At 37.6% G+C, this 19,163-nt stretch overlaps 1 protein-coding gene across 2 annotated transcripts in view; it reads right to left on the reverse strand.

The window, feature by feature from the left end:
- Positions 1–243: 243 nt before the first annotated feature.
- The window catches only part of CCDC73 (coiled-coil domain containing 73), a 163,967-nt gene continuing 145,047 nt past the window's right edge, over positions 244–19,163 (reverse strand). For both annotated transcript variants that reach the window (XM_021925933.2, XM_031653394.1), the window contains 4 exons: positions 12,856–13,042; positions 10,333–11,859; positions 8,001–8,134; positions 244–512 (listed from right to left, as the gene is read on the reverse strand). In XM_021925933.2, the coding sequence (XP_021781625.2) occupies positions 300–512; positions 8,001–8,134; positions 10,333–11,859; positions 12,856–13,042 (2,061 nt within the window). In that variant the 3' untranslated portion in view covers positions 244–299. The remainder of the gene's footprint in view (positions 513–8,000; positions 8,135–10,332; positions 11,860–12,855; positions 13,043–19,163) is intronic.

Raw genomic sequence — 19,163 nt, forward strand, 5'->3', positions numbered from 1 at the left:
ATTGTCTCAAATTTATACTAAAGTCGCAAACTCCAGAGGATACGAAGTAATAAATTACAAAGTGTCACAATGTCTGTCATAAAATACATAAATTCTGTTCTGTAAAAAAAGGATATTGAAGAAGCAATGAGCACTTTAAAGAAAGGATAATATACAGAGGGAAGACAGAAGTAGAATAATACAATTTCTTCACATTAGAAAAACTTGGAAAAGTGAAGACAACTATAGAGTTACATTTTATTCTAGTAAAAACTATACCAGCATTTCAGTTACATAATTTCACTGCAGAAAGCACTTATCTATATTATTTTAATCTGTTTTTTTTTTTCCAACATCTCTTCTGCTTTTCTTTTTTTTGGTTGGTTGTCATTTTCTAAAGTTAGTAACTTTTCAGTTTCACTTAGTTGATTTGTAATGAGGCTCTCCCAGTCATCATCACCAGAAGTATTTTTAGTCTTGATTGCCTGTAAATGGCTTTGTAGCGGAGTTGTTATCAGAGGTTTTGTTTTCACCTAGGAAAGACCAAACTAATTTTACCTTTGAAATTATACAAAAGACTTTAAAGAGTCTGTAAAGCCTCTGCAGTTACGAGTATGTGGTAAAACCATCTCTTGGCTGATTTTCACTACCTTAGTAGTTGTGGCACCAGAAAACTATACAATGTGAATGTATAGGCTTATGTAGTAGATCTTCAAAATCTCTAATATGTAACGGAAGTAAAGTGTACAAAAACTGCCTTTTACTTCATGTTTCCTCCCATGCTTTAGAGCACCATTGTTGAAGAAACAGGAAGGAGCAGTGAGATATTTGGAAGTTGGCATGGTTTCAAGACACTGTATTGGGTAATTTTAAAAATAGTGTGTTAAATAACTTTTTCATTTTAAGGTTCTTTTCTGATGTTAAAATACTTACTGGAAATTTAGAAAATAGAGTAAAGTAGAAAGAAACTAAAAATCATTAGTAATCCCTTATCCAGAGAGGCTTGTTGACATTTTGGTATTATTTGCTGCTAGCCTTTTTTTCTATTTTTAGCCTATTTGATCATTCTATAGAATTTTATGTATTTTCCTCTGAGCAGTTTCTTAGGTCATTATAAACAATTGTCTGTGGCTGCAAAATATTGCCTTTTATGGATGTTTGATGATTTATCACCTACTATTGAATATTTGTTTCCAGTTTATCCCTACCAAAAATTAATTTTAGTTTTTTTTTTTGTTTTTTGTTTTTTTTTTTGAGACAGTCTCGCTCTGTCACCCAGGCTGGAGTGCAGTGGCACAATCTCTGCTTACTGCACCCTCTGCCTCATGGGCTCAAGTGAGTCTCCTGCCTTAGCCTCCTGAGTAGCTGGGATTATATGCGCGTGCCACCACACCCGGCTAATTTTTGTATTTTTAGTAGAGATGGGATTTCACCATGTTGGCCAGGCTGGTCTCGAACTCCTGACCTCGTGATCCACCCACCTTGGCCTCCAAAAGTGCTGGGATTACAGGCGTGAGCCATTGTGCCCGGCAATTTGAGTTAATTTCATGCAAAACAATCTTTGATATTTTTGAGAGATTCCCAGATAAAATGTTCTCTTCAAAAGGAATACTGGGCCAGGCATCGTGACTCATACCTGTAATCCCAGCACTTTGGGAGGCTGAGGCGAGTGGATTGCATGAGCTCATGAGTTGAAAACTATCTTGAGCAACATGGCAAAACCCCATCTCTACCAAAAACTAGCTGGGCATGGTGGCATGCGACTGTAGTCCCAGCACCTCAGAAGGCTGAGGGGCAAGGATCACTTGAGTCCAGGAGGTGGAGGTTGCAGTGAGCCAAGATCATGCCATTGCACTCCAGCCTGGACAACAGAATGAGACCCTTTCTCAAAAATAAACAATAGATAAAAGGAATACTGAATTGTTTTCAAAATAACAATTATGGTGGCCTTTTTTTTAGATAGGGTCTCACCCTGTCACCTAGGCTGGAGCGCCGTGGTACAATCACAGTTCACTGCAGCCTTACCTCCCCGGTTCAGGTGATCCTCTCACCTTTATCTCCTGAGTACCTGGGACTACAGGCATGTGCCAAAACACCTAGCTAATTTTTGTATTTTTTGCCATGTTGCCCAGGCTGGTCTCTCTAACTCTTGGGCTCAAGTGATCCGACCACCTCGGTCTCCCAAAGTTCTAGGATTACAGGAGTGAGCCATACTGTGTTATGTTTTAGTTGTAAGGGGTATACATGTGTATTTTAGAAATCTGGGAACAGGATAAGAATTACATTAAAATCACCCAAGATCCCAACCACTATTAAAGAATTTGTGTAAATCTTCTGGTCTCTTTTCTCTATCCACTTTTTAAATATTGGGGTTATATTTTTATTGGCTTATATGCTGTATTAAACATTTTTAGCATTTCCTCCTGTTCTTAAGTTTGTTAAGAGGATAGCTCCATCATATTCTGTGTTCTGCAATTCATTTCTGGACATTTAAATTGTAAGAAAATGGTCACTGTTAACTAGGCGGCAGTGAATATCATTCGTTCATAAATTTTTGTGAAGATCTTTGAGTACTGCCTTACGTTAAAATCTTTTTCAATTTGACTGGTAAAAGTGGCATGTTAGTAACATTGTCATTTTCAGTGTTAAGATTATGTAGTAATAAGTTTATTTTATTTTTTTGAGATGGAGTCTTGCTCTGTCGCCCGGGCTGGAGTGCAGTGGTGCCATGTCGGCTTACTGCAACCTCCACCTCCCAGGTTCAAGCGATTCTCCTGCCTCAGGCTCCCGAGTAGCTGGGATTACAGGTACCCACCACCATGCCCAGCTAATTTTTTGTAGTTTTAGTAGAGACGGGGTTTCACTATGTTATCCAGGCTGGTCTTGAACGCCTGACCTCATGATCTACCTGCCTCGGCCTCCCAAAGTGTTGGGATTACAGGCGTGAGCGACTGTACCTGGCCTAGTAATAAGTTTATTTTTAAAACAAACTTAAATGTTTAGAATGATAAGTTCACGGCTCCCTAAGGAGTATTCTTTTTGGATTGCTCTTTTTGGTTCCCTCCCTGAAAATTCTGTAGTCAACCACTAGTCCCCTCAGAGTTTTACCTCTGATTTTTGGGGTGATTCTTTGTTCATATTTGTCTAATTGGCTTTGTTCTTCCAAAAGTGTCTGCACAGGACTGCTAAGAGAACCTAGGCAAGTCATTTAATTTTTCTGGGCTTCAGTTTATTCATTAGCTTCTTTTAGTTCCCAGATGCTATTACCAGAAAGAATAATTGGATAAAAATGTACATAAATATTTCTGATAGTGTCTGCTATGTAAGTGTGTTCACCATACTTCATTTAGCCCATGGGGCCAGAAAGGATTCTAATTCATGCAACATGAAAAACAGACAGGGAAAACTAGGTGAAATCTAAATCTAGGTTGCTACTAATTCTGAAGTAAAATGACTGATGATCTGTATGATTTAATGTTTCTATTTTGCCATCAAAATGCTAGGTCCATTTTGGTGTATTTGGCATCCAAGTACAAATTAATAGTTTCCCAAAATCCTGATTCTTTGACTTTTTTATCTTGATGATGGAAAGGAAGAACACATTTACACATAATTGCTTTAGTGTCCTTCCTCTTAACTACCCACTTGCTGAGATGGGTAGGAGCAGGGATTGACTTTAGAGAAACAAGATATAGTGTAGATTAGCCTAATGTTTGCACTTAACAAAACTTGTCCTGTTTAACTTACCTGAGGGTTCTGCAGCCTACTGCAGTAATTTTAATTCTAGCTGTTGTCAGATATATTGCCTTGTATCTTTGTTCTTTCCTCTTCTATCCTTTTTAGAAATTTATCACCTGTTTCTCTTTCAGCCTGACTTACAAGATCTCATTTTTGGCCTAAAAATTTCCCCTAGCTTGGTACTAGTCCTTTTATTTCTGCCTGGGATTATATTTTAAAATTTAACTTAAATGAATCTAATTCATTGGATATAAAAAAAAAAAAAAGTAAGTGGCTTGCTTTGCTTACTCCGGTCTTCCATCCTCATTCCTGGATATAATCAAGATTGCAGTAGGCTAACAACCTAATGCCAAAAACAATGAAAAACATACCATCTTTTCAAGTTACTTTGAACCCATAGAGAGAAAGTGGATTGGTACTTAATACCTTCCCTGAATTTAACAGAATTGATGTGGACTGTATACAAAATATGTTGAAAAGTAAAAAACTATTTTTTGGCTATAAGTCTTCATAAAATTCATTTATAACAGAGGTTGGTAAACTTTTTCCAAACAGGGCCAGAGTAAATATTTTCAGCTTTGAGGGCCAAATGGCCTCTTAAAACTGCTCAATTCTCAGTGCTGTGCCAAAATAGTCTTTACAGTATGCAAAGGAATGGGTGTGGCTGTGGTCTATTAAATTTGTAAGGAGATCTACTTTTGGATTTGCCCCACATTACATGATAATTTGCAATCAAGCTTTAAGCTGGGACAAGGAAGCTTACCATAGTACTTGCACATAGTAATAAGCACTTAGAAAATGTCTATTCAGCCAGTGAACTGAGTTTGTTTTATATGCACCAATCTTTGAGAAGAAACATTTTTTCTATGTGAAAGTTAAAGTATAATATAGCATTTGACTAAGAGCCACGATACCTAGCCTAGGTCCACCACATGTTGTGACTTAATGACCCTGGAAAGTTATTTCACATTTATGTGACTGTCCCCTATTAGATTAATTATAAAAATGGGCTTTCAAGTGAGATGTGAAATTTCCGCTGTTTGAAAGTAGAACAGCTATCTTATAAGGGTTAAGGATTCACCCTAATTAGAAACGGATGTTTAGTTTTGATGCCCTCAAGCTTCATGTTTGTTTTGATTCTATGACTTACCCAATTGGGCAAGGTTAAAACTTTTTTTTTTTTCCCAATGCCAGAGTTACTGCCGTTTAGTCAACACATTTTAATGATACACACTTATACATACCAAGTGGAAACTATACTGTTGCTTATAAGTTCAGGAAAATGTGAAAAGGGTGTATTAGTTCGTTCTCACGCTGCCAATAAAGACATACTGGAGACTGGAAAAAAAAATAGGTTTACCAGACTTATAGTTCCACATAACTGGGGAAGCCTCATAATCATGGTGGAAGGCAAAAGGCAATTCTTACATGGCGGCAGCAAAAGAGAGCTTGTGCAGGGAAACTCCCACTTTTAAAGCCATCAGATCTCATGAGACTTATTCACTATCATGAGAACAGCACAGGAAAGACCGGCCCCCATGATTCAATTACCTCCCACCAGGTTCCTCCCACAACATGTAGGAATTGTGAGACCAATTGTAATTCAAGATGAGATTTGGGTGGGGACATAGCCAAACCATATCATTCTGCCCATGTCCCCTCCCAAATCTCATGTCTTTACATTTTAAAACCAATAATGCCTTCCCAACACTCTCCCAAAGTCTTATTTCAGCATTAAATCAAAAGTTCAAAGTCTCATCTGAGACAAGGCAAGCCCCTTCCACGTATGAACCAGTAAAATCACAAGCAAGTCAGTTACTTCCTAGATACAAAGTGGGGGTACAGGCATTGGGTAAACACAGCCGTTCCAAATAGGGTGGCCAAAACAAAGGATCTACAGGCCCTATGAAAGTCCAAAATCCAGCATGGCAGCCAGGTCACGCTAATGCAAGAGGTGGGTTCTCATGGTCTTGGGCATCTCCACGCCCCTGTGGCTTTGCAGGGTACAGCCTCCCTTCCGGCTGCTTTCACGGGCTGACATTGAGTGTCTGGCTTTTCCAGGTGCACAGTGCAAGTTGTTGGCGGATCTACCATTCCGGGATCTGGAGAATGGTGGCCCTCTTCTCACAGCTCCACTAGCCAGCACTCCAGCAGGGACTCTTTATAGGGACTCTGACTCCACATTTCTCTTCCACATTGCCCTAGCAGAGGTTCTCCACGAGAGCCCCACCCCTGCAGCAAACTTCCGCCTGGACATCCAGGCGTTTTCATACATCCTTTGAAATCTAGGAAGAGATTCCCAAACCTCAATTCTTGACTTGTGCACTCGCAGGTTCAACACCACATGGAAGCTGCCAAGGCTTGGGGCTTGTACCCTCTGAAGCAATGGCCTGAGCTATGCCTTGGCTCCTTTTAGTCATGGGTGGAGTGGCTGCGATGTAGGGCACCAAGTCCCTAGGCTGCACACAGCAGAGGGACCCTGAGTGCAGCCCACAAAACCAGTTTTTCCTCATAGGCCTCTGGCCTTGTGATGGGAGGGGCTGCCATGAAGACCTCTGACTTGCCCTGGAGACATTTTGCCCATTGTCTTGGAGATTAACATTCAGCTCCTTGTTACTTACGCAAATTTCACAGCCAGCTTGAATTTCTCCTCAGAAAATGGGATTTTGTTTTCTATCATATTATTCAGGCTGCAAATTTTCCAAACTTGTATGCTGTTTCCCCTATAAAATTGAATGCCTTTAATAGCGCCCAAGTCACCTCTTGAATTCTTTGCTGCTTAGAAATTTCTTCTGCCAGATACCCTGAATTGTCTCTCTCAAGTTCAAAGTTCCACAAATCTCTAGAACAGGGGCAAAATGCTACCAATTTCTTTAGCAAAACATGATCAGTAACCTTTGCTCCAGTTTCCAACAAATTCCTCATTTCTATCTGAGATCACTTCAGACTGGATTTCATTTCATTGTCCATTTTGGTCAAAGCCATTCAACAAGTCTCTAGGGAGTTCCAAACTTTCCCTGTCTTCTTATGAGCCCTCCAAACTGTTCCAACCTCGGCCTGTTACCCAGTTCCAGAGTTGCTTCCACATTTTCGGGTATCTTTTCAGCAACACTCCACTCCTGGTACCAATTTACTGTATTAGTTTGTTTTCACCCTGTTGATAAAGACATACCCGAGACTGGGAAGAAAAATAGGTTTAATGGATTTACAGTTCCACATAGCTGGGAAGGCCTCATAATCATGGTGGAAGGCAAAAGGCAATTCTTACATGGCGGCAGCAAGAGAGAAGAGATCTTGTGCAGGGAAACTCCCATTTTTAAAACCATCAGCTCTTGTGGGATTTATTCACTATCTGGGAACAGCACAGGAAAGACTTGCCCCCATGATTCAGTTACCTCTCACTGGGTCCCTCCCATGACACATGGGAATTGTGGGATTGATAATTCAAGGTGAGATTAGGGTGGGGACAAAGCCAAACCATATCAAGGATAGTTCCTAATTTTTGTCTCAACTCTCCCAGAAGAGTTATACTATCCCACTTGAAGTTTCTCCTATTTATAAAGGAAAATAAAATACATTGTTAAAAGCTGTTATTTGTTAAGGATGTGTTAGTACTATAATAATCGTTTTGTATGTGCTAAAGAGAAAGTTGTTTAATAGTTTGAACACTACAACCTTTTTCTTGCTAAAGTTCTACACACTATGATATAAAATTTATACATTTAACCAGATAACTTTCCTGCTATAGTTAGTTGATTTCCTTATGACAAATAGACTCCTGGAAGCCATATAATTTCTACAAATACTTTAATACATATATCCATACAGTATCATGTGGATACTTGATCCTTTCACACGTGTTCTAATTGAAATAGTTTTAAATTCTTTCCATCTCAGTTTCCAAAAATAATGTAAATTAACTTAAGCATTATTAAAAACAATTGGACTTGATTAGCTTTTAGACATCTTTTATTAACATAAAATTTTAAATGCTCAAATACCACTATTTCCAAATTTAGATGAGTAAAAAATAGAAGTACATATCTGATGCCTCACACTCTCCTTCCCAAAACAGGCTGGATTGTATCTATTTGATTTATACACTGTGACTTTTTCCTGCTGTTTTCTATCAACCTTAATTGTGAAAAATGGTGCCATGTTGCCCTCTTGATATTATTTTGGAGATCAGTTAGGTCTTAAAGCATCCAGATGCATACAGTTCTACACATATCTGTGGAATTAGCTCACTAAGGTCTGCTCGGCAATATTTTTAATTGACTTACATGTTCTGTGGGAAAAGAAGAATCATAAAAAGTCTTTGCAATTGCATTCTTCTCTTCACTGGGTTCTCCCGTGGGATCTGGATGGATACTCCAGTTATTCAAAGTGTCAGCAACTCTGTTAATGCTGGTAGTATCTGATTGACAAAGAGGAAATGGCAGCAACTGAATTTTTCTCTAGGTACTCATTTTAGTGACTGAACTTGTTTCTCCTATGCTTTTGTATTTAAAAAGCAACAAATTTCTATTTTAATGTTGACTATTTTGCAGTTTTCCTAGACTTTGCGCTTATATTAGGCATTTCATTTCTGAAAACAAGCAAGATTTTATTATTGCTACTTTCTAAAACCTAATTACTAGAATTCTACATTAAAAGCAGTGAAATAAATGGTATAAATACCTTCTAAAACAAAATAACTCATGTTATCATTATTCCCCTGGTTACTGTATTTCCCACACATGTAAGCATTTATATAGTGAACATTTTACCAACTGAGATTAATGGAAAAAGTCAGAACCAACTACATGCCAGATTTATAAACTATTTAAAGAAATTGGCCATAGTGAGAAGTCCAACCAAGGGTTACTTAGAAGGGGTCACACTGGGTTTTAATAAATTGATAGAAATTAGTTAGAGAAATATGTAAATTACAAAGGTTAAAAGATACTGATGGCATATTTAAGAGTATTTTACAAGTTGAATTTCTACAGAATTTTCGGTATCGCCCTTTATATCTTATATATCACTGAAATTTAATTTACAAGAAAGGACTTAAGAAAAAATGGCAGATTTTTAGACCAGCACCTAAAGCAGTACCTAACCAAAAGTTAACGGAATTTTAAGTACTATATTTTGTGGCATTGAAAAATTGCAGTTTGGGAAATGAGGTTATACAGTGTTTTGGTTATTTGATTTTTGCCTACATTATTTCCCATTGGTATTAGTAAACAAGATATATTTTTGTTTTTAATCACCAAATATTCTCTTTACATTTTTCTCAATTTCCTTTTTAAAAGAAGCCTGTTAAATCTGAGGGCCATACAAAAGCTTTCCTTGGAATCTGCATTTTTTTAAGGTGTCTAAGTGCACAATGTTAAACCCACAAAGTTCCCTTAAAATCTAAGAATGCCTTTAACAACCTCAGCAACTTTTGACTATGAGATTGCTATTAAAAGAAAACATGCTGTCCTGAAAATAAAAACAATAAAAAACCATTTTCCTCATGATCATACTTCTTAAACTACTGCTTTTTATTTTCAATTTACATTTATACAGCACCAATTCATGATAATGTAGTATGTTTTTGTTTTTAAATTCTTTCGTGAAAAATTTCCAGGCCAGGTGTGGTGGCTCCCAGCAATTTGGGAGGCTGAGGCAGGAGGATCACTTGAGCCTGGAAGTTCAACACTAGCCTCGGCAACAAAGTGAGAACTGTCTCTACAAAAAATTTTAAAAATTAGCTGGGTGCAGTGACGTGTCTGTACTCCTAGCTGCTCAGGAGGCTAAGGCGGGAGGATTCCTTCAGCCTGGGAGGTTAAAGTTGCAGTGAGCTGTGATCACACCACTGAACTCCAGGCTGGGTGACAGAGCAAGACTCTATCTCAAAAATCAATCAATCAATAAAACAAAAAACAAAACAAAACAAAAATGTAGACAGCCATGTATTTCAAAGTATTCCATCAATATTAAGTCACGTATTTCATCCATTTACCTCTCCCCCTATTTTTTTCTGGAGTATTTTAAAATAAAACTTGGACAGTATGTCATTTCATATGGCAGTTTTTAAGAACAGAACAATCCCTCTATTCTCTTTAACATCTGAATGCATTAATATATGTTAAGGAATTCAATTTAAAGTGTTTTCAACTGACAAATACTGGTCGTAGGAAATATATTAATGTCATGCCTCATTATTACTTATAAAACAGAAGGAAGAGGTGGATTTCTGGTGTGGGTGAAGGGACAGATAAAAATAGAAAAATTAAGGAAAGTGAGAGAAAATTGGGCAAAGAAAGACAACACAGGAGATAAACTAAAATGTTCTGAGGGAAGAAAGTTTTTAAGGATGAATGATGAGCATATAGAAAGAAGAGCAATAAATATGCACACTTGGCAGAAGCCTTAACTACTTCACTGCATTTGCTCTAAAAGTTAAAAAACAAAAGAATATTAGGTAGTTGTTCCTAATTTAAAATAATGACCCACATCTGTTGTTTTTGCTCTTCCTTAATTAAGACAAACTTTTAAAACAAAATTTACAAAATATGACTGTACACATTCATCAAGAATAAGTAGAAAAATATTTTAAGAATTAAAACATTACTTTTTTCTTACCTGGTCCAATATTCTTTCCAACATCATCCACACCAATATTTTTACAAAGAGCCATTGGAATGATCTTTTTGTTTTCTGATGGATCTAGTGGTCTCTCCTTCAGCAACAAAGAAATGCTAGGGGTTGAACTGCTCGCTGTTTGACTTTCAATGTGATTTACTTTTGACCAATGACCGGGGTCTGAAAAATTCATGTATACTGGAGTTTTCTCAGTTTTTTTATCTGAAGTTGAAAGATCAAAGGTTGACCTTCCGCTTCTGTTTACTAAATCTCCAGATGGCTCTATGTGAAATGAATGTGATTCCTCCAGCTGTCCTTTACTGAACATTTTTCCTGAAACAATGTCATTTAATGACTCTGTTTTCTCTGTATTATTTAACAATGTATGCTGTCTTTCATTAATGCTCACAACAAGGAAGAGGTCATTTTTTGTGGCTTCAGTTACCTGATTCTCATCAATCTGATTATTTTTATTGGAAAACTGTATTTCTGTGCAAGTTTTCATGTGAACAGCAGTTTTCACATCTTTGGTTTGTAAAGAATGACTATTCTCATTGTTAAGATGAAGATGGGAAATGTTCACATTATTGTTTTCTAAGTATCCCAAACAGTTATTAAATTGACTGTTTTGCATATCACTCATGTTTTTCCACATAGTTTTTCCCCCAGGGCTTGAGTTGGGTTTCACCAACATAGGCATACTATTAACATTTTTATCTGAGTTCTTAAGAAGTACTTTCGAATTATCACTAAAAGCAGCAGATGAAACGTGGTGGTCGATTACTGTATCACAGGTAACAGTTAGTTCAGGTTTCTCTGAAGTATCATTACAGACTTGCAGAAAATCTGAAGTTTGTTTACAAAGTAATATGCTGCACTCACTTTTTTTAGTTAACAGTTGTATTTGTTTTATGTTACATTGTTTATCATCTAACATAACATTACTTGAATTCTGTAAACTATATTTCTGACATGGAACAAGATTTTTTTTTATATCTAGAGATAAATCCAAATCTGCTTTGGTTTGGTCACTATTTGTAATTTCCTTCTCTAGAGCATGTTCTCGAGTCCCTGGACGCGATCTGAATTGTTTGAATGGCTCATTTTCAGAAACATCTTTATTATTATTATTATTATTATATGTATTGTGTGCTGTCTCATTTAAATTACTGTTAAATGGTGTTTTGTTATTTTCAACCTCCGGATGTACATCTGTATGGTGAACATCTAATCCTCCGGTTCTTTCTAGGTGTATTTTTTCTGTTTCTGTCGTTGTATCTAACACAACAAAAGGATTATTTGGTGATTTAAATTCTGTACATCCATTGTCTTTTTCCAAGCATATCTTGTCTTTTACTTCTGTAGTAACTGATTTTTTATTGTCCATAACATTCGAGGTTTGTACTTGACTAATTACTTCTTTATCTAAGGAGAGGGTTTTGCTTAAGGACATTTCACTTTGATTTTCATCCTGAGAAACAACAGTATCAATTTCATTCTTGAAGCTTTTTTCAAAAAGCTGTAAATCTGTCATGATGGGAACACAGTAAAATTTTATATTATACACTAAAGCCTGATTTCATAAAACATATTTATCACCTATTTTTATAAAAACAAATTTAACCTTAAATATTTTATGGGTCAATAATTATACAAACTTAATGAGATCAACATTACCTAAATACTGGGTTCCCTTTGTTATAACAAGTATATCTTTAGCATGCTGAATATTTGGCTGTACCCGTATTAAACTTTAATTTCATAATAGCAAAGTATTTTTGGTTTTTTAAAGGGAAAGTGAGTTGAGGTATTACAAAATGGTTTATTTTTCTCGTCTATTTGCTTCATTTAGGACATACAGTACAATCCCACATAAATACATAGCTGATAAAAATTAATTTATCATAACAGGTTACGCTCTGATTTCCATTACTACCTAGGTCCAGCTGTATCTAGAAATTGCTAGCTGGCTTCTTCAAGACTGACAATCATCACTTTTATTCATTACCCAGTGAATATTTTTAAATTCTTGAATAGTTTTTGGACAAGTATATAGAATTATCTACTTAAGACATAAATTTTATTCATCTATATTCTAACAAATATTTCAACTTTTTAATATAGTTAATCTAGAATATAAATTTCAGGTTTTTGAAAGATTTTTTTGAAGTCCAATCATTCTCTCTACAACATCTCCACCAAGTGGTTGTTCAGCCTAGGTTTGAACACCTCCAATCAGTATCATCTTTAAACAATACTTTTTCAAGATGGAAGAATTAATAAATTATTCCAGTGGTTACAGAAAGGTTATCTGAATTCAGAAAAATGCCCTAGGTCTAGTCATCAGAAGGTTACTGGTGACTCCAAGAACATTCTCAGCAAAACAGTGAAGGCAGAAACCAGAATGCAAAAAGACTAGGAATAAGTCATGAAGAGGGGAGACAGAAATGTAATTTTCTCAAAAATACTTACTGTAAATATCAACATACAAATTAGAAAATACCAATATAATTTTAAGGTTACCTTCTATAATGATTTCCTCTATAAATGAGCCGCCTTTCTTTTCTTTTTCTCTGTATTCAGTATCGGAACAAAAATTCTCCATATTTTCTTCCCTTATTTCTTGCTCAGTATTACATTTCTGTATAATGGTGTTTTCTGATTTTTCAGTTGACGTTTCACTGTTGTCATTATTTACTTCTGGAGCATTCTAGTGTAAAATGGAAGAGATTCTTTAAAAACATTGTTTACAAGTATAAAACATTTGAGCAAATGTGATAAATGTGGAATCTGTGTTTCAGTTCAACCATTCAGCAATTTCTATTTGAAAGTCAAATGATTTTTTAGTAAGTTTAATATACCATACTCTATAACGACATCACTTTACATTCCTTTTATATAGTCTATCATATTTAAGCAAAATGGAAACATTTATACATTTTCAAACATGCATACCACATTATTATATAATACCACATGTTACATGTAATAGAACCACCCTATTATTAAAAACAAGATAGACATGGCAGGTAAATTGTTTTGAGAAGTAGTCTATTTTTTAAAGAGATAAGCTCTTGCTATGTTGCCCAGGCTAGAGTGCAGTGGCTATTCGCAGGTGCGATCATAGTGCACGACAAGCCTCAAAATTCTGGCCTCACACTATCCTCCTGCCTCAGCCTCCTAAGTAACTGGGATTACGGGTACTCACCACCATGCCAGGTGAAGCAGTATTTTTATGTATCCTTAAAACAGCGAATCAGTCCAACATGCTTTTTCTTCCCCTATATATTGAGCACATGTTACGTGTGAAGCACTGTACTAGGCTTTGGGATACAATGATGAACAAAATACAGTCTTTGTCCTCAAAAAACTTACAGTCTGGTATGAAAATAAGAAAATAAGTAACAGGCGACTTTAATAGGATGTGGTAAGTGCTCTGATAGGGATAAATACAGGTTACCATGGGCACATACAGGAATAGTCCTGTCCCTGTTTTGGGGAGTCAAGGAAGGTTTCTTGGAGAAGGTGTTAGCTAAACATACCTGAAGTATGATATGGAGTCACAGATGGGGATAAGGAGGCACTCCAGAAAGAATAAATGGTATATAGCAATGCTTAAGAGCTAGCAAGATTAAGAGTATATTTATGGAACTATGATTTCATTTGGCTAGAGCTTACATGCAGGAAGAAGAATGAAGAGAAATGATGCTTGAGGTAAGCTGGGCCTAGGTCATTAAGGGCCTAACACAGCGTGTTAAGGAGTTTCAACTCTACCAGGAAGACACTGAGAAGTCACTGAAGGGTTTTAAACAAGGAGTGAATAACATGATCTGACTGGAAAGACCATTTTGGCTGTAGTACAAAAAAATGGACCAATGTTTTCGAAACGTCATTGATGGAAACCAGTAATGAGAAATATGTTTTATAACTCAATAGGCAAATCAAACAGTACTACTTTATACACACTAATGTTTCCTATGCTATTTCATTTTAAAAAGAATTCTGGTCACAAACCACCAAACTAATTTCCATGAACCACTGATAGGTTGAACCTAGAAGTCTGAAAAACACTAAAGGGAGAGAACACATGGGGCAGAGTGGTGCATCAGGAGAGTGCTGCAGCAGTCCAGGTGACATCAGTAAAGACGAAGAGCTGTGAACCCATTGGTGATTTATGGAACTAAAGTTAACAGGACTTGGTCAATGATTGCATGTGAAGGCTAAGGGAGAAGGTGAGTCAAGATCGACTCCCGTAGTTCAGATTAGGTAAGTAGATGACTGGTGGATGTCATTCCTTGAGCGAGAAAACAGGCATAGTAGTAGATTTGGAGGAAAATACCGAGTTCAGTTTGAACTTGCTGAGTTTGAAGAGTTAGTAATACATTAAGGTGGTGATATCCAATGAACCTGTATTTATTTATTACTTTTGCCTTTTAAATAATTCCAACTTTTAGATTAAGAATATACATGTGCAGGTTGGTTACATGGCTGTATTGCATGATGCTGAGGTTTGGGGTATGACTGATCCCATCACTCAGGTAGTGGGCATAGTACTCAATAGTTTTTCAACCATTGTCTCCTTCCCTCCCTACCTCTTCTAGTAGTTCCCAGGATATATTGTTGCTATCTTTATGTTCATGAGTACCCAATGTTTAGTTCCAACTTATAAGAAAATTGGTATTTGGTTTTCTGTTCCTCCGTTAATTTGCTTAAGATAATGGCCTCCAGCTTCATCCATGTTGCTGCAAAGGACATGATTGCATTCTTTTTTATGGCTGTGTAGTATTCCATGGTGTATATGTACCACATTTTCTTTATCCAATCCACTATTGATGGGCACCTGGGTTGATTCCATGTCTTTGCTATTGTGAATAGTGCTGCATTGAACATAAAAGTACATGTGTCTTTTTGGTAGAGTGATTTATTTTCTTTTGGCTATATACCCAGTAGTAGTTTTGCTGGGTCAAATGGTAGTTCTGTTTGAAGTTCTTTGAGCAATCTTTCCACAATGGCTGAACTAATTTACATTCCCACCAACAGTGTATAAGCTTTCCCTTTTCTCTGCAGCCTCGTTGACATCCGTTGTTTTTGACCTTATTTTTATTTATTTATTTTTTTTGAGATGAAGTCTCACTTTGTCACCCAGGCTGGAGTGCAATGGTGCGATCTCAGCTCACTGCAACCTCTGCCTCCTGGGTTCAAGCGATTCTCCTGCCTCAGCCTCCTGAGTAGTTGGGACTACAGGAACATGCTGCTGCACCCAGCTGATTTTTTACTTTTAGTAGAGATAGGGTTTCACTACGTTGGCCAGCTTGGTCTTGAACTCCTGACCTCAGGTGATCCACTCGTCTTGGCCTCTCAATGTGCTGGGATCACAGGCATGAGCCATCGCGCCCAGCCTCTTCTTTTTTTAATAGTCATTCCAACTGGTGTGAGATGTTATCTCTTTGTGGTGTTGATTTGCATTCTCTGATGATTAGTGATGTTGAGCATTTTTTTCATGTTTGTTGGCAGCTTGTATGTCTTCTTTTGAGAAGTGTCTGTTCATGTCTTTTGCCCACTTTTTAAACAGGTTATTTGTTTCTTGCTTGTTCAGTTGTTTAAGTTCCTTATAGATTCTGGATATTAGACCTTTGTCAGATACATAGTTTGCATGGGTTGTCTATTTACTCTGTTGATAGTTTTTTTTACTGTGCAGAAGCTCTTTAGTTTAATTATGCTCGACTTGTCAATTTTTGTTTTGTTGCAACTGCTTTTGAGAACTTCATCATAAATTATTTCCCAAGGCCAATATCCAGAATGGTGTTTGCTGAATTTTCTTTTAGGATTCTAATGCCCATTTAGATGTATGGGAAAATTGGCCTATAAATGCTATAAATGTAGATTTGAAAATCATTGGCAGACAGATGACAACCAAAAATATACAAGTTGGACCAGGTGAAATAGCTCATGCCTGTAATCCTAGTGTTTTGGGAGGCTGAGATGAGAGGATTACTTGAGGCCAGGAGTTTGAGACCAGCCTGGGTGACATAACAAGACCCCATCTCTATAAAATGTTTTTTAAAATTAGCTGGGTATGGTGGCACACACCTGTAGTCCTAACTACTTGGGAGACTGGGGCAGGAGGGGTGGTTAAGCTCAGGAGTTTGAGGCTGCAGTGAGCTATGACTGTGCCACTGCACTCCAGCCTGGGTGACAGAGGGAGACCCTGTTGAAGAAAAACGGAGAAGGAATAAGAAAGGAGAAGGAGAATAAAGAGGAGGAGAATGAGGAAGAGGAGAAGGAGAAGGAGGAGATGAAGAAGGAGCAGAAGAAGAAGGAGGAGATAAAGAAGGAGCAGAAGGGGCAGAAGAAGCAGAAGGAGGAGAAGAAGGAGGAGAAAGAGAAAGAGAAGAAGAAGGAGGAGGAAAAGGAGGAAAAGAAGAAGGGGAGGAGAAGGAGGAGGGAAGGAGAAGGGAGGGAGGGGGAAGAGGAGGAGAAGAAATACACTGCTTACAGAGAGTGTATTTTGAGAGGAAAAGAACCTAAAGGATAAAATGCTGATGAAAATCTCCAAGGGAGAGGCAAAGAAAGAGAAAATTGTAAAAGAGATTGAGAAAAACAGACCAGAAACTTTGGATTGGATTAATATGAGTTCAAATTTTGGTTTCAATATTTATTAGCTGTGAAATCCTAGAAGGAAACTTGTGGTAGTTTGTATTAATGGTAGCTATTGCTCTATGCCAAATTATCCTAAAACGCAGTGGTTTACAACAGCAAACATCTCACAGTTTCAATGGTCAGGAATTCAGGAGTGGTTGGCTTGATGGTTCTGACTCGGCATCTCTCTTGAGGTTCCAATCAAGCTATCATCTACAGCTCCATCATGTGAAGCCTTAACTGGTGCTGGAAGAGTCTCACTCATATAGCTGGCAGTTGGTGCCAGCTGTTGGCTGGGGTGCCTAAATTCTCTTTATCATCCAGGACCTCTCTTCACAGGACAGCTTAGACTTCTTTTCATGATGGTTGGGAGGGTGGGAGAAAGAAAAACACATATGCACCCAAGACAGAAACCACAGTTTTCTTATAATGTAATCTCAGAAGTGACATTGTATTACTTCTACTATATCCCATTTATTAAAACCAAGTCATTAATCCAGCTCACACTCAAGTAGAGGGGATTACAAAGGAGCAATGAGTAACAGGAGGTGGGAATCACTACAGGCCATTTTAGAGGCTGACTACAACAATATTTACACTCTGTGAGGCTGTTTTCTCATCTATAACAAAAATGCTGTAAAGACAAAAATCAATGTGCAAAGAACACAAGCATTCCTATATGCCAACAATAGACAAGCAGAGAGCCAAATCATGAATTAACTCCCATTCACAATTGCTACAAAGATAATAAAATACCTAGGAATACAGCTAACAAGAGACGTGAAGGGGACAGGAAGGGGAATAACACACACTGGGGCCTGTCTGGGTAGGGGGCAGCAAGGGGAGGGAGAGCATCAGGACAAATAGCTAATGCATGCGGGGCTTAAAACCTAGGTGACGGGTTGATAGGTACAGCAGACCACCATGGCACACGTATAACTATGTAACAAGCCTGCACATTCTCCACATGTATCCCGGAACTTAAAGTAAAATAAAATTTAAAAAAGAAAGAAAGAAAGAAAGAACCTCTAGGGCATAGCCCACTTGGGCGGGGCGGGAGGGATGCTGTAAAGATTAAATTATGTATATAATACACATAGTGGATAGTTGCCCAATTAATGCTATAACTATTATTATAATAGTTATTATTCTTACCACCATAAAAACGTGGCCTGAGAGGTAAAGAAAAAAAATCAGATGAAAGAAATAGAAGAAAAGGAGAAGAGAATTCAAGAAAGAAATAGTATCAAATGCTTTGAAGGGACTGAAAAGTGTAATATCCAAAGGGACTGGATGCAATATCCATTTTATTTTATTTTATTTTTTAATTTATTTTTATTTTTGAGACAGAGTTTTGCTCTTTCACTCAGGCTGGAGTGCAGTGGTGTGATAGCTCATTGCAACCTCTGCCTTCCAGTTTCAAGCGATTCTCCTGCCTCAGCCTCCCAAGTAGCGGGGATTACAGGCATGCTACCACATCTGACTGATTTTTGTATTTTTAGTAGAGACAGGATTTCACCATGTTGGCCAGGCTGTTCTTGAATTCCTAACCTCGTAGTCCACCCGCCTCTGGCTCCCAAAGTGCTGGGATTACAGGCGTGAGCCACGCGCCCGGCCATAATATCCATTTTATGGAGTAAAGGGGCAAAGCCAGACTGCCCTATGTTTTGGTTTGTTTGTTTTTGTGACAGGGTCTCCCTCAGTCCTCCAGGCTGGAGCGCATTGGTGTGATCATGGCTCACGGTAGTCTCAGCTTCCCAGGTTCAAGTGCTCCTCCTACCTCAGTCTCCCAAGTAGCTGGGACCACCAGTGTGTACTGCCATGCCCAGCTAATTTTTTTAAAAAAATTATAGATTCAATGCTATTCCCATCAGACTACCACTGACTTTTCACGGAATAGTGAGACAAAGGTCTCACTATGTTCCCCAGGCTGGTCTTGAACTCCTGCACTCAAGCAATTCACCTGCCTTGGCCCCCAAAAGTGCTGGGATTACTTACACGCATGAGCCACCATGCCCAGCCCAGACTGCCCTATGTTGAAGGATAAATGGGAAGTAAGAAAGCAAGAAGTATGAGTTTAAACCAATCTTTCAAGAAACTTTGCTCTACAAAGAAGACACTTAGGGTATTTAGAAATGGGTGTGAGATCAAAAGTATTTCTATTATTTGTTTACTTTTTAAAATGGGAGAGA

This window comes from Papio anubis, chromosome 12 (assembly GCF_008728515.1).
Source record: "Papio anubis isolate 15944 chromosome 12, Panubis1.0, whole genome shotgun sequence".
Taxonomy (NCBI): domain Eukaryota; kingdom Metazoa; phylum Chordata; class Mammalia; order Primates; family Cercopithecidae; genus Papio; species Papio anubis.